The sequence below is a fragment of the Podarcis bocagei genome (genome assembly GCF_964188305.1).
Source record: "Podarcis bocagei genome assembly, chromosome: 15".
Taxonomy (NCBI): Eukaryota; Metazoa; Chordata; class Lepidosauria; order Squamata; family Lacertidae; genus Podarcis; species Podarcis bocagei.
Window position 1 is genome coordinate 21,437,784 of NC_138141.1, and position 23,572 is coordinate 21,461,355.

At 45.7% G+C, this 23,572-nt stretch overlaps 1 protein-coding gene across 3 annotated transcripts; it reads right to left on the minus strand.

The window, feature by feature from the left end:
- Positions 1-278: 278 nt before the first annotated feature.
- On the minus strand, positions 279-16,297 carry POU2AF3 (POU class 2 homeobox associating factor 3). 3 transcript variants are annotated; one of them, XM_081172719.1, is made up of 5 exons: positions 16,276-16,297; positions 9,197-9,291; positions 4,385-4,448; positions 2,604-2,833; positions 279-1,539 (listed from the first exon to the last, which is right to left on the minus strand). In XM_081172719.1, the coding sequence occupies exons 1-5, from the start codon at positions 16,280-16,282 to the stop codon at positions 1,183-1,185; spliced, it is 753 nt and encodes a 250-aa protein (XP_081028845.1). In that variant the 5' UTR covers positions 16,283-16,297; the 3' UTR covers positions 279-1,182. The 3 variants fall into 3 exon arrangements, with proteins under 3 accessions (XP_081028845.1, XP_081028844.1, XP_081028843.1); XM_081172718.1 differs by lacking the exon at positions 16,276-16,297 and adding an exon at positions 15,308-15,540; XM_081172717.1 differs by lacking the exon at positions 16,276-16,297 and adding an exon at positions 14,600-14,966.
- Between the last annotated feature and the right edge of the window lie 7,275 nt (positions 16,298-23,572).

Consider the following 23,572-nt stretch of genomic DNA (forward strand, 5'->3'; position numbering starts at 1 on the left):
GAAGCAGATTTCAGCTAAGTGTTAGGAGGGATTTCCTAATGGCAAGACCTGTTCAACAGTGGAAATGCTGGCCTCTCTCCTTCACTGGAGGCATTTAAGCAGTTGTCAGGGGTGCTGTAATTGCATATTCTGCACTGAAGAGTGGGTCAGACTAGATAGCCACCGAGGTCCCAGCCCACTCTACAATTATTTCATTCTGTGTGAACGCAATGCATTGAAATACGCCTCCAGCTATCAGTTTGTGCTGCGAGAATGAAAGGGGGGGAAACACACCCATCTGCGGCAAATTGGCTGACGTTTGTTTAATGGAATCAAAGATACAAGAATGACAGGATGGCGGAAGAAATGCTGTGATGTGGTTTAAAACGTTGTGCGCACCCTTAAATGAACCCTACAGAAAACACCACCAGAAGAAGGAAAAGGTTGGGTTATGTTCGTGGAGGCAATATACTGGCTTATCTGATCCGAGCACAAACATATATACATGCTGTATTTATGAAAGAGATGAAGGAAACAGAATATATATTCTATGGATAGGCGTATGCAAGCTTTTGCGTTTCACAGAACCCTTCATCTGGAGGGGACTAAAGTTTTAAATATATTGAGCACGCCGGGTTGCGAGAGTAAAACATGCCACTAATCCAGGGTGTTAAACAACGGGCTGTGCACATGCCACAATTCCAATCGGGTACAGAAGAACTGCAAAATGTGTTGCTGGATGCACAATTTAGCTCAAGCCTTTTTTAAAAAAAGAAGTTTCTAGTACTTTTGATTACAGAGATGTGCTTGCAAGTATACAGGCAGTGCTTGATGAAATAAGACATGGTGCTGAGTAAGATACCCAGTGGGCCAGGAGTACAACGGCAGCGCCCTGCCTAGCCCCTTTGATCCTCCCCACAACCAGCAGAGGCAAAGCAAATTAGGCAAAATAAGTGACATTCACATCAATTAAGTCGCTTGCAGGATTCAGCTTTTCTCTGTGCAGAAGAATGTTGATTCTCCGGTTTGTGTGTTTTAGCGCAGAGAACAAACAGTCTAATAATGTCACCCCTTTTCCATTACACCTGATGAAGAACTCTGTGAAGCTGGGATGCTTGCACCCTCCTCCAACCAGAATGGCAACCAGAGTCTATGCTGATCTCCTGCGTTTAGGAAAGCGGCCGCCAACCAGACACTCCCCCATTAGCTGTAGCATGTATCCCAGCTCCGATCTCTCCGGAAGAAGTCATCTGCTACGGAGACGGAAGGGGCATAGTCCCTGCAGTCCGTGTTTGCGTAGGGGAAATATTCCGGTACTCTGAAAGCGTCCAAGTGCTGGGAGCCGCAAGACGTACAGCAGCAGGCAGAAGGGGCGTGGTTGTACTGTAACTGGGACTGCTGGTGATAGGGGCTTCCTTCCGACGATGGATACATGCAGCTCTTGGCATCCAGAGGGGAAGGGGAGCTGTAAGAGAGTGGGGTGAAAGGAGGAGGCTGCGGTGGAGAGTAGCTGTAATCAAATGAGCTGGAGGGGTCAGAGGAATCCGGGGATCCAGGACCCTACAGAGAAGGGAGAGGAGAGAGAAAAGGAGGCATCTAAGGGAAAAAGTCAATAATAATTAAGGCTTCAGGCTTCATTTATTGATTCCCTTTAGAGTGGTACCTCAGGTTACATACGCTTCAGGTTACAGATGCTTCAGGTTACAGACTCCGCTAACTCAGAAACAGTACCTCGGGTTAAGAACTTTGCTTCAGGATGAGAACAATAATCGTGCTCCGGCGGCACGACAGCAGCAGGAGGCCCCATTAGCTAAAGTGGTGCTTCAGGTTGAGAACAGTTTCAGGTTAAGAACGGACCTCCGGAACGAAGTACTTAACCTGAAGTACCACTATATATTTCACCTCTTCTCCAAGGGGCCCAAGGTGGCAAACACTGTTCTCCCCCTCTCTGTTTTATCTTCACAACAACCTTGTGAGGTTGGTTAGGCTGAGAGACAGCAACTGGCATAGGTGAGGTTCACGGCTGAGTGGGGATTTGAACCCATGTCTCCCAAGCCCTAGTCACACAATCCAACTGAGGGGTCAGCAAACGTTTTCAGCAAGGGGCTGGTCCACTGTCCCTCAGACCTTGTGGGGGGCGGATTATTATTTTTTTTGGGGGGGGGAGAATGAACGAATTCCTATACCCCACAAATAACCCAGAGATGCATTTTAAATAAAAGGACACATTCTACTCATATGAAAACACCAGGCAGGCCCCACAAATAACCCAGAGATGCATTTTAAATAAAAGGACACATTCTACTCATGTAAAAACACGCTGATTCCCGGACAGTCCGCGGGCCGGATTTAGAAGGCGATTGGGCCGGATCCAGCCCTTGGGCCTTAGTTTGCCTACCCATGATCTAACCACACTATCACACTGGCTTTCTTTAATTGCTTTAACAGAGGCCCCACAGCAGGGCTCCATAAGAGCAGCTGTGCTTCTCCCAAAGCTATTTACAGCTTTCGGCAATTTCTATCCTGCAGTCGTGCTCTTACTTTCCTGCTGTATAAATCCCCCAAGCATACGGGTGCTTTGTAGAATCCTGATCCCCAACCCATAAAAACTGAAGTGCAATTACCAGGCTTTGGTTGAGGTAGGGAGGGCCTAGTTGGAAGCTGTCGGGCGAGCAAGGCATGTTGCCCTGGGTAGTCCCCATAGTAGCATCCAAAGTTAGCTCAGTTTGAAGGCAGGAATCAACCAGCTGCTCCAAGTAACTGGGGATCTCCTCGCAAGCAGTGCAGTTTTGGAACTGCCAGGGTTGTACGCAGCCAGACGAAGAAGAGGCAAGTTCTGTGTCTACGTAAGGGGCTAAGAGAGGAAGGAGAGGAGAGAACAAGACAGTAGGACGCAAGGACAAACAGCTGTCATTTTAGTTACGTTACATCATTTAGATGATTTACTGTATTTTTTGCTCTATAAGACTCACTTTTTCCCTCCTAAAAAGTAAGGGGAAATGTGTGTGCGTCTTATGGAGCGAATGCAGGCTATGCAGCTATCCCAGAAGCCAGAACAGCAAGAGGGATTGCTGCTTTCACTGCACAGCGATCCCTCTTGCTGTTCTGGCTTCTGAGATTCAGAATATTTTTTTCCTTGTTTTTCTCCTCCAAAAGCTAGGTACGTCTTGTGGTCTGGTGCGTCTTATAGAGCGAAAAATACGGTATACAAGCCAAAGGGCAGCCGAAAGCAAGCAAATAAGAAAAGGAAAAAAATCCATTAAAATAACACAATTCTTGAAGAACACATGACAAATGTAAGGTTCGACACAAGGCAGGAAGAATCAGCTGCACAAATAGGAGATGGGGGACACCAGGATTGTCAATAGTACACGTGAAAAGGATATAGGGGTCTTAGCAGACCACAGGCTTTATATGAGTCAACAATGCAATGCAGCAGTAGCAGAATAAAAAGCAAAAAGCAAAAAGCTGATGCTATTCTAGGCTGCATCAACAGAAGGATAGTGCCCAGATCAAAGGAAGTAATAGTACCGCTCTATTCTGCCTTGGTCAGAGCACACCTGGAGTACTGTGTCCAATTCTGGGCACCACAATTTAAGGATTACTGACAAGCTGGAAGGTGTGCAGAGGAGGGCCACCAAGATCTTCAAGGGTCTGGAAACCACGTCCTATGAGGAACAGTTGAAGGACCTGGGTATATTTAGCCAGGTAAAGTAAGGTTACCAGACGTCCCCGTTTCCCAGGGACAGTCCCCAGATTTACAAATCAGTCCCCTGACAAAATCCTATCATTCCTACTGAAGTTGAAAAGTGGATTCATTGGGGGGGGGGGGATCTGGTAGCCTTAGGGTAAAGAGGAGACTGAGAGGAGATATGACCACCATCTTCAAGGGCTGTCACGTGGAGGATGGAGAAAACTTGTTTTCTCCTGCTCCGAACCAATGGATTCAAGTTACAAGAAAGGACTAAACATCAGGAAGGACTTTCTGACAGTAAGAGTTCTTGCACACCAGGAAGGAGCTGATGTAAGATGTGAAAAGATTAACCCCCCCCCCCGCTGGATTAACAGGAAGAGAGAGAGAGAGGGGGGGGGGGAAAGAAAGGGATGGGAGAGAAAGCAAGCCACTAAACTTGGTCCTTTAGTTCCTTTTGGGAAGAGGATTGCTCTATAGGCCAGCACCAAACTGAGATGAAGAGGCTGCCAGGTGGGGCGAGGACATCCTTGCTGGCTTCCCCCTCTTTGTGTCCTCCTCTGCATTTAGCAAAGTTCTGATTGGCTAGGTTCCTAATTAAATACCAAGTTTAGGAAGTCTGGGAAAGAAGTGGGATGTGTTTTGGGAGAAGAGGGGAAAGGTGGGGGAGGGGAGAGGAAAAAAGGCTCTCTCTCTCTCTCTTTTTGTACCAACCTGCACAGGGAGGGGAGAAAGACTCCGTGAACTGGACATTGTTGCCACTGCCTTCTCCGGAAACCTGAGAACACAAGGAATAAAGCAAAGCACAGCTGGGTGATTCTCCATTTATAAAGCAGAAGGAATTCCTTGCCTCCTTCCCTCCCCCCTTCCTTCATCCCCTTAACACGGTGGAGGTAAGTCCAGCCTTTCTCTCCAAGAGGAACATGCAGGGGGTTAGCAATGCAGGTTGATTCTGCTTTTATCTGTGTAAGTTGAAGTTGTGGCCATGTTATAATAATAATTTATAATAATTTATTATTTATACCCCGCCCATCTGGCTGGGTTTCCCCAGCCACTCTGGGCGGCTTCCAACAAAACACTAAAATACAATAACTTAGTTAGATGTTAGTTAGTCGGTTACCTAACTCATAAGATGCATGCTCCCATATAAGAAACATGCAATTCCTGAAATCTGTTAAGAACGCACTGTTTTGCCATGGGACAGGCTCTCAACGTTTTTGCTTTTTTAAAAAAAAATAACCTGCTATCAACATGCCTGTGTTTAGGGTGAAGCGCCACCGAGAGCAGGAAATATTTTTTTAAAGTTACTGGAAGGTCACCCCTATTTGCAAAGCATTCCCCCACTGGAATTTACAACCTTGCTTTGTTTGATCACAGTTAAATCCATAAAGGCCGGCTCTGTAACAGCAGCTGTTCCAACTGAACTCCAGAAGTCTAGAGCCTACACACAGAGTTCACCTAAAAAGGAATTCGAGGGCAGCTCAAAGCAAGTGGGATGGGTCTTCCACAAACAGAGGGGTTCTCCATAAGATGAACGAAATTTCCCCCCAAGGGGGGGGGGTGTTTCACAGTCCCTCCACTCCTTGCCAGGTTTCGACTCAAGTGAAATCCGAAGGCAGTTTCAAACACCCAAAACGATGTTGAGGAAAGCCATCTGAGTCACAAAGAAAGCTAGTGAAATTTCTCAGATGAGATCTTGCATGTTACAACAACCCTCTACCCACTGGTTTTAAATATTGGGGAGAGGTCCCTCTGGGATTGCTATTAATCTGTGTATTTACACTAAAAATTATTTAACTATTTATAACATTCCATTTTTGACACACAGTGCTTTGGACACTCCCAAGGCAGCTAAGAAACATTTTTTTTAAAAAAAGCAGAAACAGGAATATGAAATGGCATTAAAGTCTCAGGAACAAACATGAAACAGCATCATGAGCCACTGTCAGTAGAAACTGAGGAAAGCTTAAATTCTTTCCTGCATGAGGAAGGATATGATATGAAATGACAGGTGAGCAAATCTATCAATTTTGATTTCTCCGTTTCTCATTTTTCCACTCTTAAACACACATTTCCACATCAGCAAGCAAACAATTTCCCCTAACATAGAGCATTTTTGTATGCTTTTTTAATGTAATATATGCATTTTTATGCACACTTTATCGCACACGCATTACTCGATAGAAGAAATGCATTGCCAAATTTGGAGAAGTGCAAATTCCCAATGGTGATTCTGTGTTTCAGTCTGCATATTGTTCGTGCCCCAATACATAAAATCTCTTTTGCCGTCTCTTCTCTCCCCTTCCCTTGCAGGCTGCCCGCAGGATCATCTAAACAGCTGCCTTGCTTGTGTTCTAAAACCTCCCGCTTACAGTAGATAAGAACGCGACTGTTGTTTTCTTACAGCACAGCTAGAAAACTAAACTACATTCACACATTTTTATGTCATCAGAAGACGTATCTTCACTAGGGTCATTTCAGTGCTGAAGGGATTGATTCTCTCTCTCACACACACATACTTCCCAGATTGCCCAGTTTCTTAGACAAAGGGCAAATGTCTTTTCCAAGGAACAGCAACAGGTGGGTACTAGAGTTAATCTGTGAAGGTGGAAAACAGCCCTCCAGTGATGTGAACCCGGAAGCAGTATTTGGCTGGCTCTTTCTTTATGCAAATCACTAAAGCAACATAAAGCCAGGGGAGCTCTTTGCACATAGTGCAATGTGCTGTGTGTGGCTGCTTGATCACTCCTCCTCTCAAAGAGCAGTTAACACTTTCCCACCTTCCTGCAATGGCAGAGGCAGGGAATCTGGGCTCAGCCGGTGCAGCCATTGATCAGGGATGATGGGCCACGTAGTCCAATATCATCTGGAGGTCCTCAGGTTCCCCATTCCTGAGCTATAGGATGTTCTGTGTTACCATAATCAGCATTTGAGCCCGATTAGCTACACCTTATGGGACGTGGGTTGCGCTGTGGGTTAAACCACAGAGCCTAGGACTTGCCGATCAGGTTGGCGGTTCAAATCCACGCGATGGGGTGAGCTCCCGTTGCTTGGTCCTTCCTCCTGCCAACCTAGCAGTTCGAAAGCACGCTAAAGTGCAAGTAGATAAATAGGTACCGCTCCGGCGGGAAGGTAAACGGTGTTTCCGTGTAGTGCTCTGGTTGTTTTGTCATGCTGGCCACATGACCCAGAAGCTGTACACCGGCTCCCTTGGCCAGTAAAGTGAGATGAGTGCCGCAACCCCAGAGTCGTCCACAACTGGACCTAACTTTCAGGGGTCCCTTTACCTTTTTTAGCTACACCTTAACTCTTGTTGGAAGCCGCCCAGATGGGCGGGGTATAAATAATAAATTATTATTATTATTAAGAGATCACAGGCTGCACCCAAGTAAATTCCTCTCATCAGATTAACAGATCTAAACGACCCATGTCCATTAATTTCAATGGGTCTACTCCAAAGATGACAAATGTTGGAAACTCAAAAGTCTACGCACTCTTGCTTTGTAAATTTAACAAATGATAACACAGGAAACTACATTATATAAGGTCAAACTATTTGCCTATCTAGCCCACTATTGCCCACTCTGACTGGCAGCGCCTCTCCAGAGTTTCGGACACAAACCTTTTCACATCATCTGCTGCCTGATTCTTTCGGGTGGTGATGCCAGGGATTAAAACCTGGGTCCTTCTGAAGGCGAAGGTGTTGCAGCACTGAGCTATAGCCTCCCCACCCTACTCGCACCATTAGAAAATGGGAGTTGTAGCTTTTTTTAAAAAAGAGAGAGACCATGTAAGACTAGCCATGGTTTAAATTGCAACACAGGGATGGGTGTAACCTGGAATCTTGCGTTGGCCTAACATCCAGAGTGGAGGCATCAGAGAGTGACAGAAACACCCAGGTCTCTGTGTCATAACCCTCCCTGATGCTTTGGAGCAGCAACTCAGCAGAAATTGAAGCACAGTCCCGAAAAATTCCACCTCCACAGTTTATGCATTGCAAAAGCTGGCTTGTGGTGCCACATCCAGACTGGTGTGTCTGGAGCAGTCCTTCAGCATTGAATTCACCCCCTCCTGCCTCTTTCTTCTGGACCAAAAACTTCCACTTTCTGCAACCCACCCACAGAAAGGAAAGGTCCTCTGGTTGAGATGTTAGAGCCCAAGTTTTGCATGCAGAAGTCTCCCTGTATCTCCAGATACAGCTGCGAACCTGGAGGACCACTGCCATTTATTGTAGGCAGGGCTAAGTCAGATGGACTAATGGTCTCTGCATAATACAGCTTCCCATGTTCTTATGCTAAAATTAGCAGATTAGGCTTTCATTCTTATCATTTGTTAAATTTGCATGCCGCCCGTCCTCTGAAGACCACAGGGCAGTCCACAACATAAAAATACAAAAGGCGAACTGAAAAGGCGTAAGAAAACAAAAACAAACCAATAACCCTCCTCCCACAAAGACATTTTAAAGGCCATAGAATGCTAATGTCAATTGAAGAGGAACCTTTTTGCCTGATGCCTAAAGGTGTCTAATGAAGGCACCAGGTGAGCCTCCCTGGGGAGAGCATTCCACAGACAGGGAGCCACCACAGAGAAGGCTGGTTCTCATGTTGCCACCCTCCAGACCTCTCGTGGAGGAAGCACACAAAGAAGGTCCCCAGATGATGATTGCACTTTGACACTTGATTGGTCAGAAAATACTGGTCAAAAATGTCATGCATTAATTTACGAGAACAAAGAGGGCACCTTATAGCTGGTTTACAGATAAATGTTCAATGCTTGGGGGTGATTGGTAGTACAGTGGTACCTCAGGTTAAGTACTTAATTCGTTCCGGAGGTCTGTTCTTAACCTGAAACTGTTCTTAACCTGAAGCACCACTTTAGCTAATTGGGCCTCCTGCTGCTGCCGTGCTGCCGGAGCATGATTTCTGTTCTCATCCTGAAGCAAAGTTATTAACCTGAGGTACTATTTCTGGGTTAGCGGAGTCTGTAACCTGAAGCGTCTATAACCTGAAGCGTATGTAACCTGAGGTACCACTGTATGTATGAATGAACTACTGCAGGAAGACTTTCATATGGCTTTGCATCAGCTCCAGTGCAATGTTTCTTCTATAGTCAGACCCAGTCTAAACGAGCAATAAACTGTTACTGGGCTGCACCACTTCAGATTGCAAGTGGAGGGTGACAATGGTGAATGCTCTTGCGTATATTTTAATCCTTGCAATAGAAAGCTAATATGCTAAGGAGAAGGGTTCTAAGCCCCACATTTCTCACTGACAAGCTAGTTTTCTACATGCAGGGTTTGGTGTTTGGTAGGAAAGGATTCAAATGCACCGCCCCTTCAATCTGAAGTGGTGCAATGTGGGAACAGCTGTTTCACGACCCCAGGTTCTAGTTCACACACGTTCAAGTGTTGCACAACCAAGTGGCATGCTGCAGGCCACGTCACTAATTGAAAGGAAGAAAATAACAAGTTGTTTATTATGATGATACAAAAGGGCCACAACTGTGGGAAGAGGAGGAGGTGCTTACGGCTTCATCGGCCACAGCCTGCTTGGCTCTTCTCTGCTGCAGAAGCTCCTTCACTGTAATCTTGACTCGGACACCTTGATAGACCTTTGGTTTTCCTAAAAGAATCAATTTAACAATAGGATTTTATATTCTGAAAAGTAAAAAGTGAGTTTAGGGTTTACCAGCTCGGAGTCATAAATTGCTTAAGCAAGTGATTCTACACTTTAGGAATTAGGAGACTTGGGTTCTAATCCTGACCACGCTACCTTGAAATATTTCCTCCTTTACAGGGTTTACTTACCTCTGGGTAGCAGGGAGCTGAAAGTCATGCTGAATTACAAAACAGGAAGTCAAAATAAACTTGTAAGGGGAAAAGCCTTAAAATGTGGTTTGAGCCTTTGCATGTTTCAATTGGATTTTTTACATCAGCTTGAGCACAACATAGCATTTATTCTTATTCTTATTACACTTTACATAGCACCCTTTATCAGACTTTCATGGATAACATATAAATACTTTAGAAAGAGGGGGTCAATGGCAGACTGTTGGATGAGTGGAATGATCGAAAGCATTTTTTTTTTTTTAAGGAAAACTTGATGTCAGTATATCTCTCTGAATATATTATTGATGGCCTTGCAACCATTCCTTAATTTGTAAACACTTCCTGATAGAACGCATGTTGTCAAACATTTGTCAAATAAAGCTTCCCCCAACATGAGTTTAGAGTTCGATAAACCTATTAAGTCCAGATTACACTCAAGGAGGTCTCATTCCATTCTGGTCAGTAAGTCTGAAGAATCTGCCCCCCCCCCGACACACACCGCAGGGAGGGCGCTCAGTATCTTTTTGTCATGCCTGATGGCCCTGTTGTGACCCAGTAGGAGTTCCCGTTCATATAACAGCAACTCAGTTTTGGGCACCCTCCCATTTGATTCTTACGGGGAGGGCGGTGACAGAGAGGAGAACACATTTCAGCACGACTGGGGAGATGCAAGTAGAATTTTAAAGCTGGAAGATTATCCTAGAAGCTTATTGCAGAACTAATGGGGTGTCTCCAACAAAGTTCTGCTCCGAGTGGGCCTCCTGAAATCAATAACCCTTAAATGAGTTGCGCCACGTCCGTTAATGTCAATGGGTTGACTTACAGTCTGAATAGGGACCAGCGATGGCTACACCATTGGTGTAGCCAAGAGGGGACAGGGGGGCAGCTACCCCCCCCATCAAGTAAAACAATAGAAATACATAACTAACTGACCAATCACGTTGGTTCTGCCCCTCCTCCCACAACAAAAGTCCTGCCCCCCAACAAAAATCCTGGCTACAGCCATGGGCTACACCCCGATATTTCGCACCATATTTTTTCTTATAGTAACCAAGAGCCTTGGTTATACTGTGAGCCTTGGTTATACTTCATGGGCACATCTATTAAATTCTGCATTCATAACAATTTGTGCTCATGATGGGGCAGTTATGTACAATCCTGCTTTCAGGGCACACTACTTCATTTCAGATCAGTGCATGTCCCATTGCTTCTTGTGGTTCTTCCCCCAAGCGGAATGACGTGCGGACAGCCCAGTATAAATCCTGTCTATTGCTACTTTAAACTAATATTTATATCATTTTATGTGAACTGCTCAAGAGATTTTTTTAAAAAAAAATTAAGCGGTGTATTTGCCTTGATAAATAAATAAATACCAACAGTCATTAAACAACAAAATACAGCTGGTCATTAAACAGCAGGAAGTGAGCGCTGCACAATTATACAGATACAACTAGCACTCGTCCCGGCAGTAGACAGTTGTCATTAATGGTGCAATCCTGTGCGGGATTACCTTGGAGTCAGCCCCATTGAGCAAAGTGAGACCTACTTCCTAGCAGACATGCATAGGTAAAGGTAAAGGGACCCCTGACCATTAGGTCCAGTCATGGCCAACTCTGGGGTTGTGGTGCTCATCTCACTTTATTGGCCGAGGGAGCCGGCGTACAGCTTCCGGGTCATGTGACCAGCATAACTAAGCCACTTTTGGCAAACCAGAGCAGCGCATGGAAATGCTGTTTACCTTCCCGCCGCAGCGGTACCTATTTATCTACTTGCACTTTTGACGTGCTTTCGAACTGCTAGGTTGGCAGGATCAGGGACCGAGCAACAGGAGCTCACCCCATCGCGGGGATTTGAACCGCCAACCTTCTGATCAGCAAGTCCTAGGCTCTGTGGTTTAACCCACAGCACCACCCGCGTCCCTAGCAGACATGCATAGAATGACAGAATCCTGGAGTCCTGGAAGGGACAAAAAGGGTTATCTACTGCAACCCCCTGCAATGCAAGAATCTTTTGCCCAATGTGGGGCTCAAACCCACAACCCTGAAATTAAGAGTAGCGTGCTCTATTGACTGAGCTACCCCAGTTGCATGTGCTTATGCTGCCTGGCTGTGAATTCCTTGCAACCGGGGTGTCCCTAATTCAAACCTCACCTTTGCCATAGTTCCACCTGCTTACTCTAGCTCACGCTTAGAGGCTGTGTAAGCACATCGAAAGCACACACCTCAGAGAGATACCCTTAACAATCTACAGTTCCCAGGATTCTTGGGCAGTGGGAGACGTGCTTTAAATGTACGATGTGTACACAGCGTTAGTCTCAGTCTTTCTCACTCCCATCCATGGGGTGGGAAGAATGATACCAGTCTACATTACAGGGCTCTTGTGAAGCTTGCCTAGGAGAGCAAATGTGAAGGTCTTCCACAACGCTCAAAAAGTGCTATGCAAGTGCTATGTATTAAACAGCCAAACAAGTGATACCTGTCCTGAGAAAACAGAAGCATCAAGTTTCAGCCAACAACGTTCAGTGCTGCAGCTACATAATGTTAGATTCTGGATTTAATGGTCTTAACTGGGCAGGACAGTTTGCAGGGAACAGAGGGGTCCTTAGGTAGTAATGCGTTACAGATTGATTTCCAGGGATGGTCAGTGAGCCCCGATATGTTATTTTTGGTGGTGGGGGCACCTGCTCATTCTGCTTAGGGGACCACAGGCATCTGTCCAGTGTCCTGCCCTGACGAACAGCACTGACAATTCCTAGAATGAGTTTGCCAGATGAGAAGCTGCAACGATTTTATTTCCCTGCAGAGGTTTGGGAAACAGAGCAGGGGGAGAAAGCTGGATATTTCTTGTGCATCTGGCACCATCTGAGACCATGCCATTCCACTGCAAAATGCCTAAATGTATATAATCAGTGGCAGTATTTTTTTTTTTTTTAATTTTCAGGAAGGTATCTTGTGCCAGGGGAAAAGGAAAACGAGAGGCCTTTCTTTTACTGGAACTCACTACTATTTTCAGTGCTAGCTGGCCTTATTGGGTGGAAGTACCACCCCCCCACCCCCCAAAAAAACCCCAGACTGAGTTGCTTCAAGATTCTGTGCAGCCTTGCTTACACTGAGTGCAGTCATTATGCGGGAGTAGGAATGTTGCCATCAGGCTAGGATTTTAGGAAATTTACACACACACACACACACACACACACACACACACACACACACAGCAAGGTTGCGTTACCACATTTTGGTGGAGTAGTACCGTATTCACTCGAATCTAATGCTCACCTTTTTTGGCCAAATTACATTGCGAAAATTAAGGTGCATATTAGATTCGACAGCACATTTACATTCGCCAGCAAATTCCTTTTTTGGCTTCAAAGGTTCTGAAAATTTAGGTGTGCATTACATGCGATGGTGCAGTAAGACTCGAGTAAATTTATACCTTTTATCTAAAGAGGTGGGCCCCTGTGTAAGTCCAAAGTACAGTATAAAATTACCCAGCTGCACCACAGAGCAGTAGTAATCTGGTTATGGCGACATTTATATCCCACCTTTCCTCCGATGAGCTCAGAAAGTACACACTTCTTCTCCCCTTCTCCATTTTAGCTTCACAACAACAACCCTGCGAGTTTGAAAACTCAGTGGGCTTCATGGTGGAGAGGGAATTTCAATCCTGGTGTCCTAGCCCCCACTCTTACGCAGGTGGTACCCACCCCACCACTGGGCGTGACGCCCCTTTCTGAAAAACCAAAAACTTATATGGCTTCTAGAAGATTGGCCAGCTCAAAGTGTTGCAAACATGCAGAATGGAATTCCGGAATCAAGGGTCACTGTCTAAAGGAGGGGTGAAGAACCTGTGCCCATCCAAATTCTCTGGGGCCTCCAATGTACATCACCCCTTACCATTGGCCCTGCTGCTGAGACCAGCAATACCCAGAAGCCAGTGTGGTATACAGTAGTTGTTGGTGTGTTGGACTTGGACCCAGGAGACCTGGGTTCAAATCCTCGTTCAGCCATGAAGTTCACCTTGGGCTAGTCACTGCTTCTTAGCTTAGGGTTGCTGTGGGGGTTAAAGGAGGAGGTGGAGAATCGTGCCTGCCACCTGGCGTTACCAGGAAAGTGGGTTGGATATAAATGCAATCAGTAAATAAGTTCATCCCTTGGTTTTTTTAAAAAGCTACCCAGATGGGTAGGCAAGGCAAGCACTCAGAAGAGCTTTTGAGCAGCTGCAACTTAGAGCATTGCATGGGGCTAGGGGAGACTCTCTGCCTGCAACCTTGGAAAGCTGCTGCCTGCCAGTGTCTAGACAACAGCACACAAGATGGGCCAATTGGTCTGACTGAATATAAGGCAGCTTCCTTTCTTCCTATTGTGGGCTGGATTCAATGCTAGAGCTGACCCACTGGAATCGATGAACCTAAGTATGTCAGGTCCAATAACGGCAATGGGTCTACTCTTAAGACCAGCACTGGGTACAACCCTGTGTAATTCTTTGCAAACCAACTCTGTAAATTGTAGTGGGCCTCTAAACTCAGCGGTAAGTATGGATGAAATGGGTTCTTCTGCCCAACTTTATGATGTTTTCCTGCTACTCCATATCTGCCACCCACCAACCACCTACACTAGAGCCGATTCCCACGAGGGAGAGGAACAACTGGTGTCTGGCCAGCTCCCTGAACTGTCCCTTTTGCACAAGGCGCGCCTAGGTCACAAATGCGTTTATCCCCAATCCGATTTAAATGTCAGGGCTTGCGGGGCCGCCTAGGAAGGGTAGTTTTGCAGGAAAAGCCTATTCACTCTCCGCAGCTCAGAATCCTGCCATTTCATGTCTCTGGGTGGTGCAAACATCTCGCCCAAGAACCCTTGCTTTCGTGAGTAAATCCCGCGTTTGCTTTGGGAGGGAGTGTGTGAGGGAGCTTTGCAGAGGCATCTGAGGACTAGGAAGTGGGGGGGGAGAGAGAAGAAAGCGGTGAAATTTGGAGAGGGGGGCTCTGATCCCTCCCCGCTCCTCAAAAATAAGAAAAAGAAGAGCAGGGGGGACAGACGGGGAGCGGGCTGCTGCAAGCCGTTTGCAAACCGATTCCACGGCACGCCGAGTTCGACGGGGCTTACTCCGGAGTAAGCGCGCCACGGATCGGAGCCCTGCGCTAGGCTGGCTGCGCCGGAGGGAGCCTGGTCCGGGCTTCCCTCGTAAGCGCCGTGAGTAACTGCGGGCCGCCGCGCTCCGTTCCGCGCCTGCCTCCTGTCCGCGCCGCCTGCCAACAGGCCCGCGCTCCGAGGCCTGCACGACCCGCACGTGGGAACGGGAAAGCGGGTGGGGGCAGGCCGGATCCGCTCCAAGGAATCTCGCTGCGGGTGGCTCCCGAGGTCGGGTTAGGAGGGACTTCAGCCCTCTTGCTGGGGAGTAAAGGTGCCGCGCCATCTCCAGCCAGGCTCCTTGCCAAAGCGGCGGGCGATTCCTCGCCTGCCAAGCTGCCCTTACTTACCTGGAAAGAAGGAAGCGCCGTGGAGCACGGCGGGGGGTGGGGCTTACTTCCGAGTAAAACGTGGCCCGGATCCGGCTTCGGGACTCCGGAGTCAACGTGCACAGCAATTGCAAACTCTATACACGGTTTTTGATAGCTTGCATTTATTCCACCCCCCGCCAAAAAAATAACAATTGCAACCTTGTGCACGTTGGCTCCGGAGAAAGAGCCGTCGCAATCCAGGGGACTCGCGTGCAGCGCAATCCTATGTCTGTTTACTCGGAAGTATCCGGCTTCTCTTCCCAACCGACAATCTCCCTGCCCCTACTTTACACCCCACCCGCAAGAGACCCACCTGAGAGACCCATTTCCTTCCACCTCGCATATCTGCCTGCCTCCCCAAGCCGTGCACGGAAAGCGTATATTGCGCGTGGGAAGAATGGAAAGCGATCGCGCGTGGGGAGCGCAGCGGGGGTTTTTTTTCCCCGCGTGGATTTTCTTGCGCGGCAGCGCCGCCGCTGGACTCAAAAGGAATAGCACGGGGGACCTGTGGGCACAAGCGACCCTTATTGAGCGCCGCACTCCATTTTTAAAAAAGTCGCATCTTCCCCCCCCCCCCCAACCACCGCACCCCACCCTACTGTATTAGGGGTGCATTCATTTAGCCTCTCCTCTTCCTCCCGGGAAGTGGGGAGAGCCAGGTGGCTGGCTAAGCCCCGCTGTCGTGGTGGGTGGGCTCTGATCGTTCCCTGAATATTAAAATCCACAACTAATCACCTGGCAAGTTACGTGGCTGAAGTCTTAAATTGCACCCCGGGGATGGAGGGGGAGAAATGTTTGTAATTTGGAGATCCGTAGCCCCTGGTTGCCTGGGCAGAGAGGCTGGCTTTGGAGGTGAAAATTCCACATAAGTAATATGTGTTTTAAAAATATACTTATACATATACATATATATATTTAAATGCTGCCTTTCACAGTGAAGTTTGGAGCAGCTGCACTCCAGAACATTCCCAGCTGAGACGCTTCTTTTTCCTGTAGCCCTGTTGCTCTGATGTGTTGTGTGTGCCTGTGTGTATATATTTATATATTTATTATGTATATGAGTTTGCATCTGGTTAGATTTAACTTGCATGCACTTAAAGAAACATTGATTTCACTGCATTTTGGAGCCACTGGTGCTCTCCTGTTCTTAACTCTCCCCACCCTTTCCTCTTCCACCCTGTTTTATTTGAAAGCAAACTGTCCCAACAAACTACACGGGTGAGAATTAATCCACCCTCCCCACCAAAACCCCACAAAGAGAGAGAATGAAATCAAACTTACCTGACATTTTCCAGGGCAAGAAGAAGAAGAAGAAGAAAAAGTCTTTATTCTGGGTTGTGTTTTTTTTCCTTTTACACCCAGGGATCTTCTGTGGACAAAAAAAGGGATCCTCAGCTGGGCTTCCTAATTCAAGAGGAAAACAGAGAAGAAAACAAGGTTTTTTCAGTTAAAAAATCATTCCAAACCCTTTGTGGAGATCTCGAGTGGGAGACAAACAATATTAATGTTTTATACCTACAGATATAAGTTTGAATTTTTCTCCCCGCAAGCCAAGTATTTAAAACCTCAAGAATCCAATGATTTGACAATCAATGATTGCGCGATAGTTTCAATTTGAATATTCAAAGGCTCCACAAAATGGCCTACCTTTGAGTGAAAAAGAGCATCTCCCCACATAGCAGAGGGTCTGAGGGAATAAAATCCATCACTGCTGCCTCCCTGGGACCCCTGCTTGGGGGACATCGCCCACCTTTTACCATTCTTGCCACAAACAACCCAGATATCCCTGGGGATGGGTGGTATTTTCATGGGAGAGGAAGGCAGGCTCTCCTGTGGACCTCTAATGTCCCCTGCCAGCTGTCGGGGGGGCTCCTGCAACAGGTGGGGGGCCGTGGGGTTCGGGGTGTGCTTTGGGGGGCCACATGTGAGATTTCCGGGAGTGAATATGGCCCTCGGGGGCGTGGCAGGGCCAGGAAAGGCTGTCGAGGCCTGCAAGGAATGCTTGCTGATGGCAACAGAGCTACAGTCACTTCCACTGGCATTTCCTATTTGTGTTCCCCATTGCATGTGGCTCCCCCACCCCACCAAAGTTTTGTTTCACGTAGACAGATGTGTCCCTCCCTCGCAATACAGCTGTTCTGGTTTGCATTCTGGGAAAGAAATGCATTGGGATCGCTGGTCACCCCCACGCCCGGCCCCAGTTCTCTTGCAGCGGCACTGGGTGTTTGTGAGATAATGTTGCCCTTGGATGAAATTTCCCAAAAATTTCACATTGCATTTTCATAATCCTGCCCCCCCCCTTTCACGGGGTAGCAGAAGGCCTCAGGCAGGGACAGCTGGGTCAACCAGCGTGTAGGCGAAGCTGTTAATCATCTACCCTGGTTATAATTTGGCCATTGTTCCAGTTCATTTTTTTATTACAAAAGTTCAACAAATATAACTTGATTTGAGTTAGGGAGTGGTATGGGTTTAGAAATACTTCTTTTCTACTGGCTTTTTATCACTCCATAGCCTCTGGCACATGTAACCTGTAATCCTTTTTTTAAAAAAAATACATATATATGCACATATATACATATATTGCCTATATACATATATATGCAAATCTCCTTAAAAGTACGCTAGAGGGGATGAAAAGACTTCTGAGAGATGCAGGAAAAATCCCTGGATATCTGTTCAAGAGGAGGTGGCTTGTGCTTCCCTCCCCAAAAAAGCATATCGATAGTGATAAAAACACTTTGCTCGCAAGAGGCAGAAATTGCATATTTATTTCACAAGATTTATATACTGCTTGATCACAGTAAAACCTGAAAGTGGTTTACAAAGAGAACAAGACAATTAAATTACCAGTTTGTTGTTTTTTAAAGTTAAAAGCGACAATTAAGAACGTTCAGAACATTTGCTTGGGGTGGAGGACTTGACTGAGAAGCTGCCTCGCCTTCTGAAGCGAGCATTTATTAAACAGACACTTTTGGATTACTGCTCAATCATGAACACATCGCTGACCCGTAGCAACAGCTAGTGTGTTAATTTTTAATGGAAAGGATGCCAGATCTCAAGACAACGGCCCAGAAGCCTTGCTTCTCGATTCCAGATGTGCCGAGAGTAGGCTGTGATTGCTCTGGGGAGAGAGGCATTCTGCACGCGCTCAGGGACACCCTTGTTGCTGTTACTTGGAAGAAGAAGAAGAGTTTGGATTTGATATCCCGCCTTTCACTCCCCTTCAGGAGTCTCAAAGCGGCTAACAATCTCCTTTCCCTTCCTCCCCCACAACAAACACTCTGTGAGGTGAGTGGGGCTGAGAGACTTCAAAGAAGTGTGACTGGCCCAAGGTCACCCAGCAGCTGCATGTGGAGGAGCGGAGACGCGAACCCAGTTCCCCAGATTACGTGACTACCGCTCTTAACCACTACACCACACTGGCTCACACTTGGATTCTTCCAGGGCTGCATTCTGCCATCTAAGGCAGAACACAGACCCATATTAAGGCCTGATAGCAATACTGTTAACCTTCTGTGCCAAAACTTGGGTACTCTGAACTCTTGGATTTTTAAACAAAGGAATAACATTTGAAAGAAAGAAAAAACAGAAAACAAAAGGAGCTTGAGTTCTGTCAAAGGAAGCGAGTGTTTTGTTTGGATCACGACAGATCTGTCTAATGTTAAAAGAAGCGGAGACTGCTTTCTTCCCCTCCTCTCATAAATCACCTGTTTAAATTGGGTAGCTGCGAGTTGAGTTGATTGGTCTACATATGGGATATGCTGTGCTTTCTCTTGTTGATTTAATATTCATAGTCATTTTTTTCAAACCGCTTCTTTTTACATTGGGGAGATTAAAAATTCCAACCAGGGTACCATGACGCTGCCTTGATGTATGTATTGCAAATTCATATTTTCAAAAAGTTCAACACTTGACAGGTAGAGGGAGATGGGAAAATATAGCTGAATTTTTGTTTAAGTAAAAGGTGTGGCAGATTACTTGGGACAGTTTTCTGAGTTTGAATGCTAATTAATTTATGGGCTTCAGAGATGAGAAACGAAACCAACCCACTGGGATGGGTTGAAACACAGATATGTTTTGATCTCCAGTTTTAGAAACATAATCGAATATCTCGCGAGATGATGCAGAGGCCTTAAGAGCTGTAGCTCGAACATTTATTTGGCCATTGATGCTACAATTTAGAATCTACATGGTAGCCTGTAACACAGGAATCAAATGAAGACAGAAAGTGGTAGCTGTGAATGGACTGGACACAACCATTAAAAAAAAACCATATAAAGCACCATTTTCTGAGTGGCCATATTCTAAGGTTGCTTCTAGATGACCTGGTTATTGAGCATTCAACACGATTCGCTTGCACAGAGCTTGGGGGGAGGTTAGATAATGGCCACATCCATGCCATCCATTTATACTGTCACGGCTTCCCCCCAAAGAATTCTGGGAGCTGTCGTTTCTTAAGGGTGCTGAGAGATGCTAGGAGGCCCCTATTCCTCTCACACAGCTACAATCTCCAGAGCTTCTGAAGAGAGATTGGGTTGCTAAACCACTGAGAACTGTAGCTTTGTGAGGGAGAAAGGGGTCTCTTAACAACTCTCAGCAAATTTTGAAGGATGTCTATGTTTCAGTTCACTTTTTTTTGTGTGCCTTGGAAGGTGCAAATTATGTGGGTTTGCCTTTAAAGGCAAACTGAATTGAATTTCTCCTCCACCCCTCACCTCAACATGTCATTTAAAAAAAAGTTGTGCGTTTTTAAAAATATAGACCACTTTTACGTGATAAAAATATCTCAGTGTAAAATGAGCACTTACCAGAGAGTAAGGGCCTCTGAAGTTCTGTCAAGCATTGGAGTAAACATGAGTAAGGTTGCATTTCAGAGAAATAAACTCTAATTTTTAACCCCAATATGCATTTGGGGAGTTACATTTTTTAATTATTTTTAATATTATGTGAATCTTGTCTCTTTTCCTTCTCTCCCCCTTATCCTCTTTAATTAAAAAAAACAAACAAAAGGGAAAAGCTGTGGTCGCTGCTAATCCCAGGGTGGGGGTGGGGTGTGGACAGCCCAGTTGTGGCTTGTGCCCAGACTGAGACCAGCTTTGATGTGGCTGAAATGAAAAATGACATTCTGCAAGTATCTCGAACCATTTGCAATAAAATAAGCGAGGACACTCTGTGGTAACTTGAGTTGAAGCTGGCCACGTTAATTCATCATCATTGCAGCCCCATGCTATCCGGACAAACAGCTTCCTATTAGTCTGTTTATGGGGCAAGTGCATTTGGAGGTTGTCGTGGCGACGCTGTATTACCAGAGTTTTATCCATTTACAAAGCACAGTTTTATTGAGGGATGGGGAACCTGCAGCCATCCAGATGTTGTTGGGTGCCAGCTTTCATCAGCCTCAGTCAGCATGGCCAATGGTCAGGGATGATGAGAGCTAAGAGTCCGACAACATCTGGTGGGGCCAAAGGTTCCCATCCTCCCTATTTTACAACAGTCCTTGGAGGTAGGCTAGGCTGGTAGATTTATCTGTGGTAAATCCATTTTGAGGCTAGGAATCACAGCAAGGGGCTATCTGACAACAGGACCAAGGTCACCCATGAAGTTTCATGGCTGAGTGTAAATTCGAACCCAGCTCCCTCGTCCTGGCCTGATGCTCCAACTGCTGTCTGGTGTCAGTTAAGGATCCAGGTGGTCCAGTCCTGACACTCAGATCCTGCACTGTTAGTCTACAATCCTATGCATCTTTTTTGGGTGGGGGAGGACTAAGTTCCACTGAATGCGTCAGGGCATACTTCCAATCCTGCAAGTGCAAAAACCACCCCTCAAATTCTCCACTGGCTCAGTATTTTCTTGGGGAAATCTGGTTATGAGTTGCAAAATGCAGCGCTGTTTGTTTAGCATTAAAAGATCAGGGAAGCAGTACATAAACAACAAGATGCAAAATATGAAAATGGTACTGTGATTGAGCTGAAGAACATATGCATCAATACCAAAACAATTAAACAACAGGGTAAATGTCTGTCAGAACATGAGATACCAGTTGAGTGACCATCTCAACTTATTAGTCTTGTTAAATCCCATCCAGTTGATACCAGCATCCTTGAGAAGATTGATAACACCACACTCCTGACGAAATGCATCCTTTACTGGCTGATGAAAGTTTTTTTGGGCTGTTTTGTCACTGGAAGATTGTAGGTGTCGTTCCCCAGCAAGGGGAGTCCTCATCAGATGAGGACCAGAACGACCTGGCCTTACAGCGCTCTGTGGCTCAAGCTCCATCTTGGGGAAGGAGCCAGAATTCTGCAATGAGGATGAGTCCCAAAACAGATGGTAACCAAGCTCTATCTAGAGAAGTGCCTGTCTGGAGCAAAATTCTTGGGGGAAATCCCCTCCTCTCAAGGAGACCTCTGGAGAGAAGGGAATTGATATGAGGCAGCTGCCGGTGGGGTGCAGTTCCAGCAGCTCCTGCTCAAAAAAAACCCCGGTGCCAGGCTGTAAAAACTGCTGGAAAAAATGTCTCTGTGTGAGACTCTAGCACAGGGCCTCCCAATTCCCATTCCACGGAGCTAGTCCAGGAAGACACCATTGTCAATACCCGCCCCAGATATTGTTGAGTCCATCAGAAGTTGCACAATTTAAAATGAACATTTAAAGCACTCTTTGGCCAGGAAGGCTCCTGGGGCAGCTTACAAGATAGGTGGTAAGATCATCGCTGCCATCAGGATTGCAATGTAAAAGACGTGGCACGCATGGAAAAGGGTAGAGGGAGGGAAGAGGAAAAATACAAGCTCAGGCACCGCTTTTTTAAAGTTGGAAGGGTGGAAATCCAGCTGGAACTTCTTTTTTCTGCAGCAGAGACCTTTGGTAAAAGAGGGGAAGCACCCCTTCCATGGTCATGCTGTCTCACCCTGTACTCAGAGGGGACCCCCCAACTGTGCAGAGCAATTTGGGGGGGTGCTGGGCACTGTCAGGGGGAGAGGGATCCCCTTCTGCTAGCAGATAGCTCCACCAGATCAAAGTTCTGACAAGCACCCCCTGAAATGGAAACCGTTCGGGTACCCTGGTGGAATGGTTGTTGCTAGGCAACCATTGAGGGAGGGGCCAATGGTGGCTAGCATGTCAGCAGTGGCGACAGAAGAGCTTCCTTCTCTCCATCATGGACCATGTTGGAGCCCACGTGGTTTGGGAATCTGTTAAAATCAGGAGGCAGATTATAGGAATTATGAAGTCATTTGAGACTTGGGAGAAGCTTCTCAGCTGCCACATCTCAGTTTTCAGTTAACCTTTAAAAAAGGACAGAGGGCCATAATGATGGCTGACTGGAACAGTTATGGACCACAGGTATGAAGTTCACGGCATGCAATGCCTTAAGAGAGAATATAATGAAAATGATATACAGGTGGTACATGACCCCAGTCAAGCTCGTAAAAATCTATCATTTGCCCGATAATAAATGTTGGAAATGTAAAGAAACTGAAGGTACATTCTTTCACCTTTGGTGGACGTGCCCAAGGATTAAGGCTTTCTGGGAGATGATATATAATGAACTGAAAAAGGTATTTAAATATACCTTCTTGAAGAAACCAGAGGCCTTTCTCCTGGGCGTGGTCGGCCAAATGGTGCCAAAGAAGGACAGAACTTTCTTTATGTATGCTACAACAGCAGCAAGAATACTTATTGCAAAGTATTGGAAGACCCAAGATCTACCCACTCTGGAAGAATGGCAGGTGAAGGTGATGGGCTACATGGAATTGGCGGAAGTGACTGGCAGAATCCGAGACCAGGGTGAAGAGTCGGTGGAAGAAGATTGGAAAAAATTTAAAGACTATTTACAGAAATATTGTAAAATTAATGAATGTTAGAATGATGTAAGAATGAAATTAAGTGGTTCTAGCAGTAATGTTATAAAGGTGTATGAAAAAATAGATGGTTAATAGGTGAGAATTTAAAGTTATAATATATTAAGTTAAAGGACTAAGACAAAAACAAAGAGGGAAAGGAATTGCTGAATTAACCAATTGAACCGGAATACAAAAAAGGGAGGTGAGAGGAGGTCAGGGAAGTAAGGAAATGAAATGTAAAATATGGAAGGATAAATTTGTTTTTAAGTGTTTTTTCTTAAAAAAAATTATACTTTGTATTTTGTATGTTTTTTCTTTTTTTTCTTTTATATTTTTCCTTGTTTATGTAATTTTTTGTTTCTGAAATCTTAATAAATATCATTTTTTTAAAAAAAGGACAGAGGGCTTCTCCAGATAACCTGTATATTCATTCTGCTTCGTTTGCACAAAGTTTATACAGAGGCTAGATTATGTCTGGTCTTTACTGAACATTCATTTGTATTGTCTTGCTGTTAGTCAGTCACTTATTCCACACTCTGAATGCATTTCTTCTTCATGTTCCTAACTGTGAAACAAAGGTTTTCTATTTGGAGAAATTCGCACTACAATGCCAGTGAATTTTCTGTTAAGTTAAACTAATTGGAAGTAGCTTGCAAGCAACAGATTGGCTTAGGAATTTATATAAGTTAAGTGATGTTTAACATGTACAATTTTGAATTGAAAAGATATAAGGATGT

Coding starts and splice junctions, on each gene's coding strand:
- POU2AF3 (XM_081172717.1), bottom strand. CDS start 14,909: ATGGCGCGGCACCTTTACTCCCCAGCAAGAGGGCTGAAGTCCCTCCTA. Junction 9,292..14,599: donor CGTGGCGCGCTTACTCCGGA/GTAAGCCCCGTC, acceptor TGATTCTTTTAG/GAAAACCAAAGGTCTATCAA. Junction 1,540..2,603: donor CCTACCTCAACCAAAGCCTG/GTAATTGCACTT, acceptor CCTTCTCTGTAG/GGTCCTGGATCCCCGGATTC.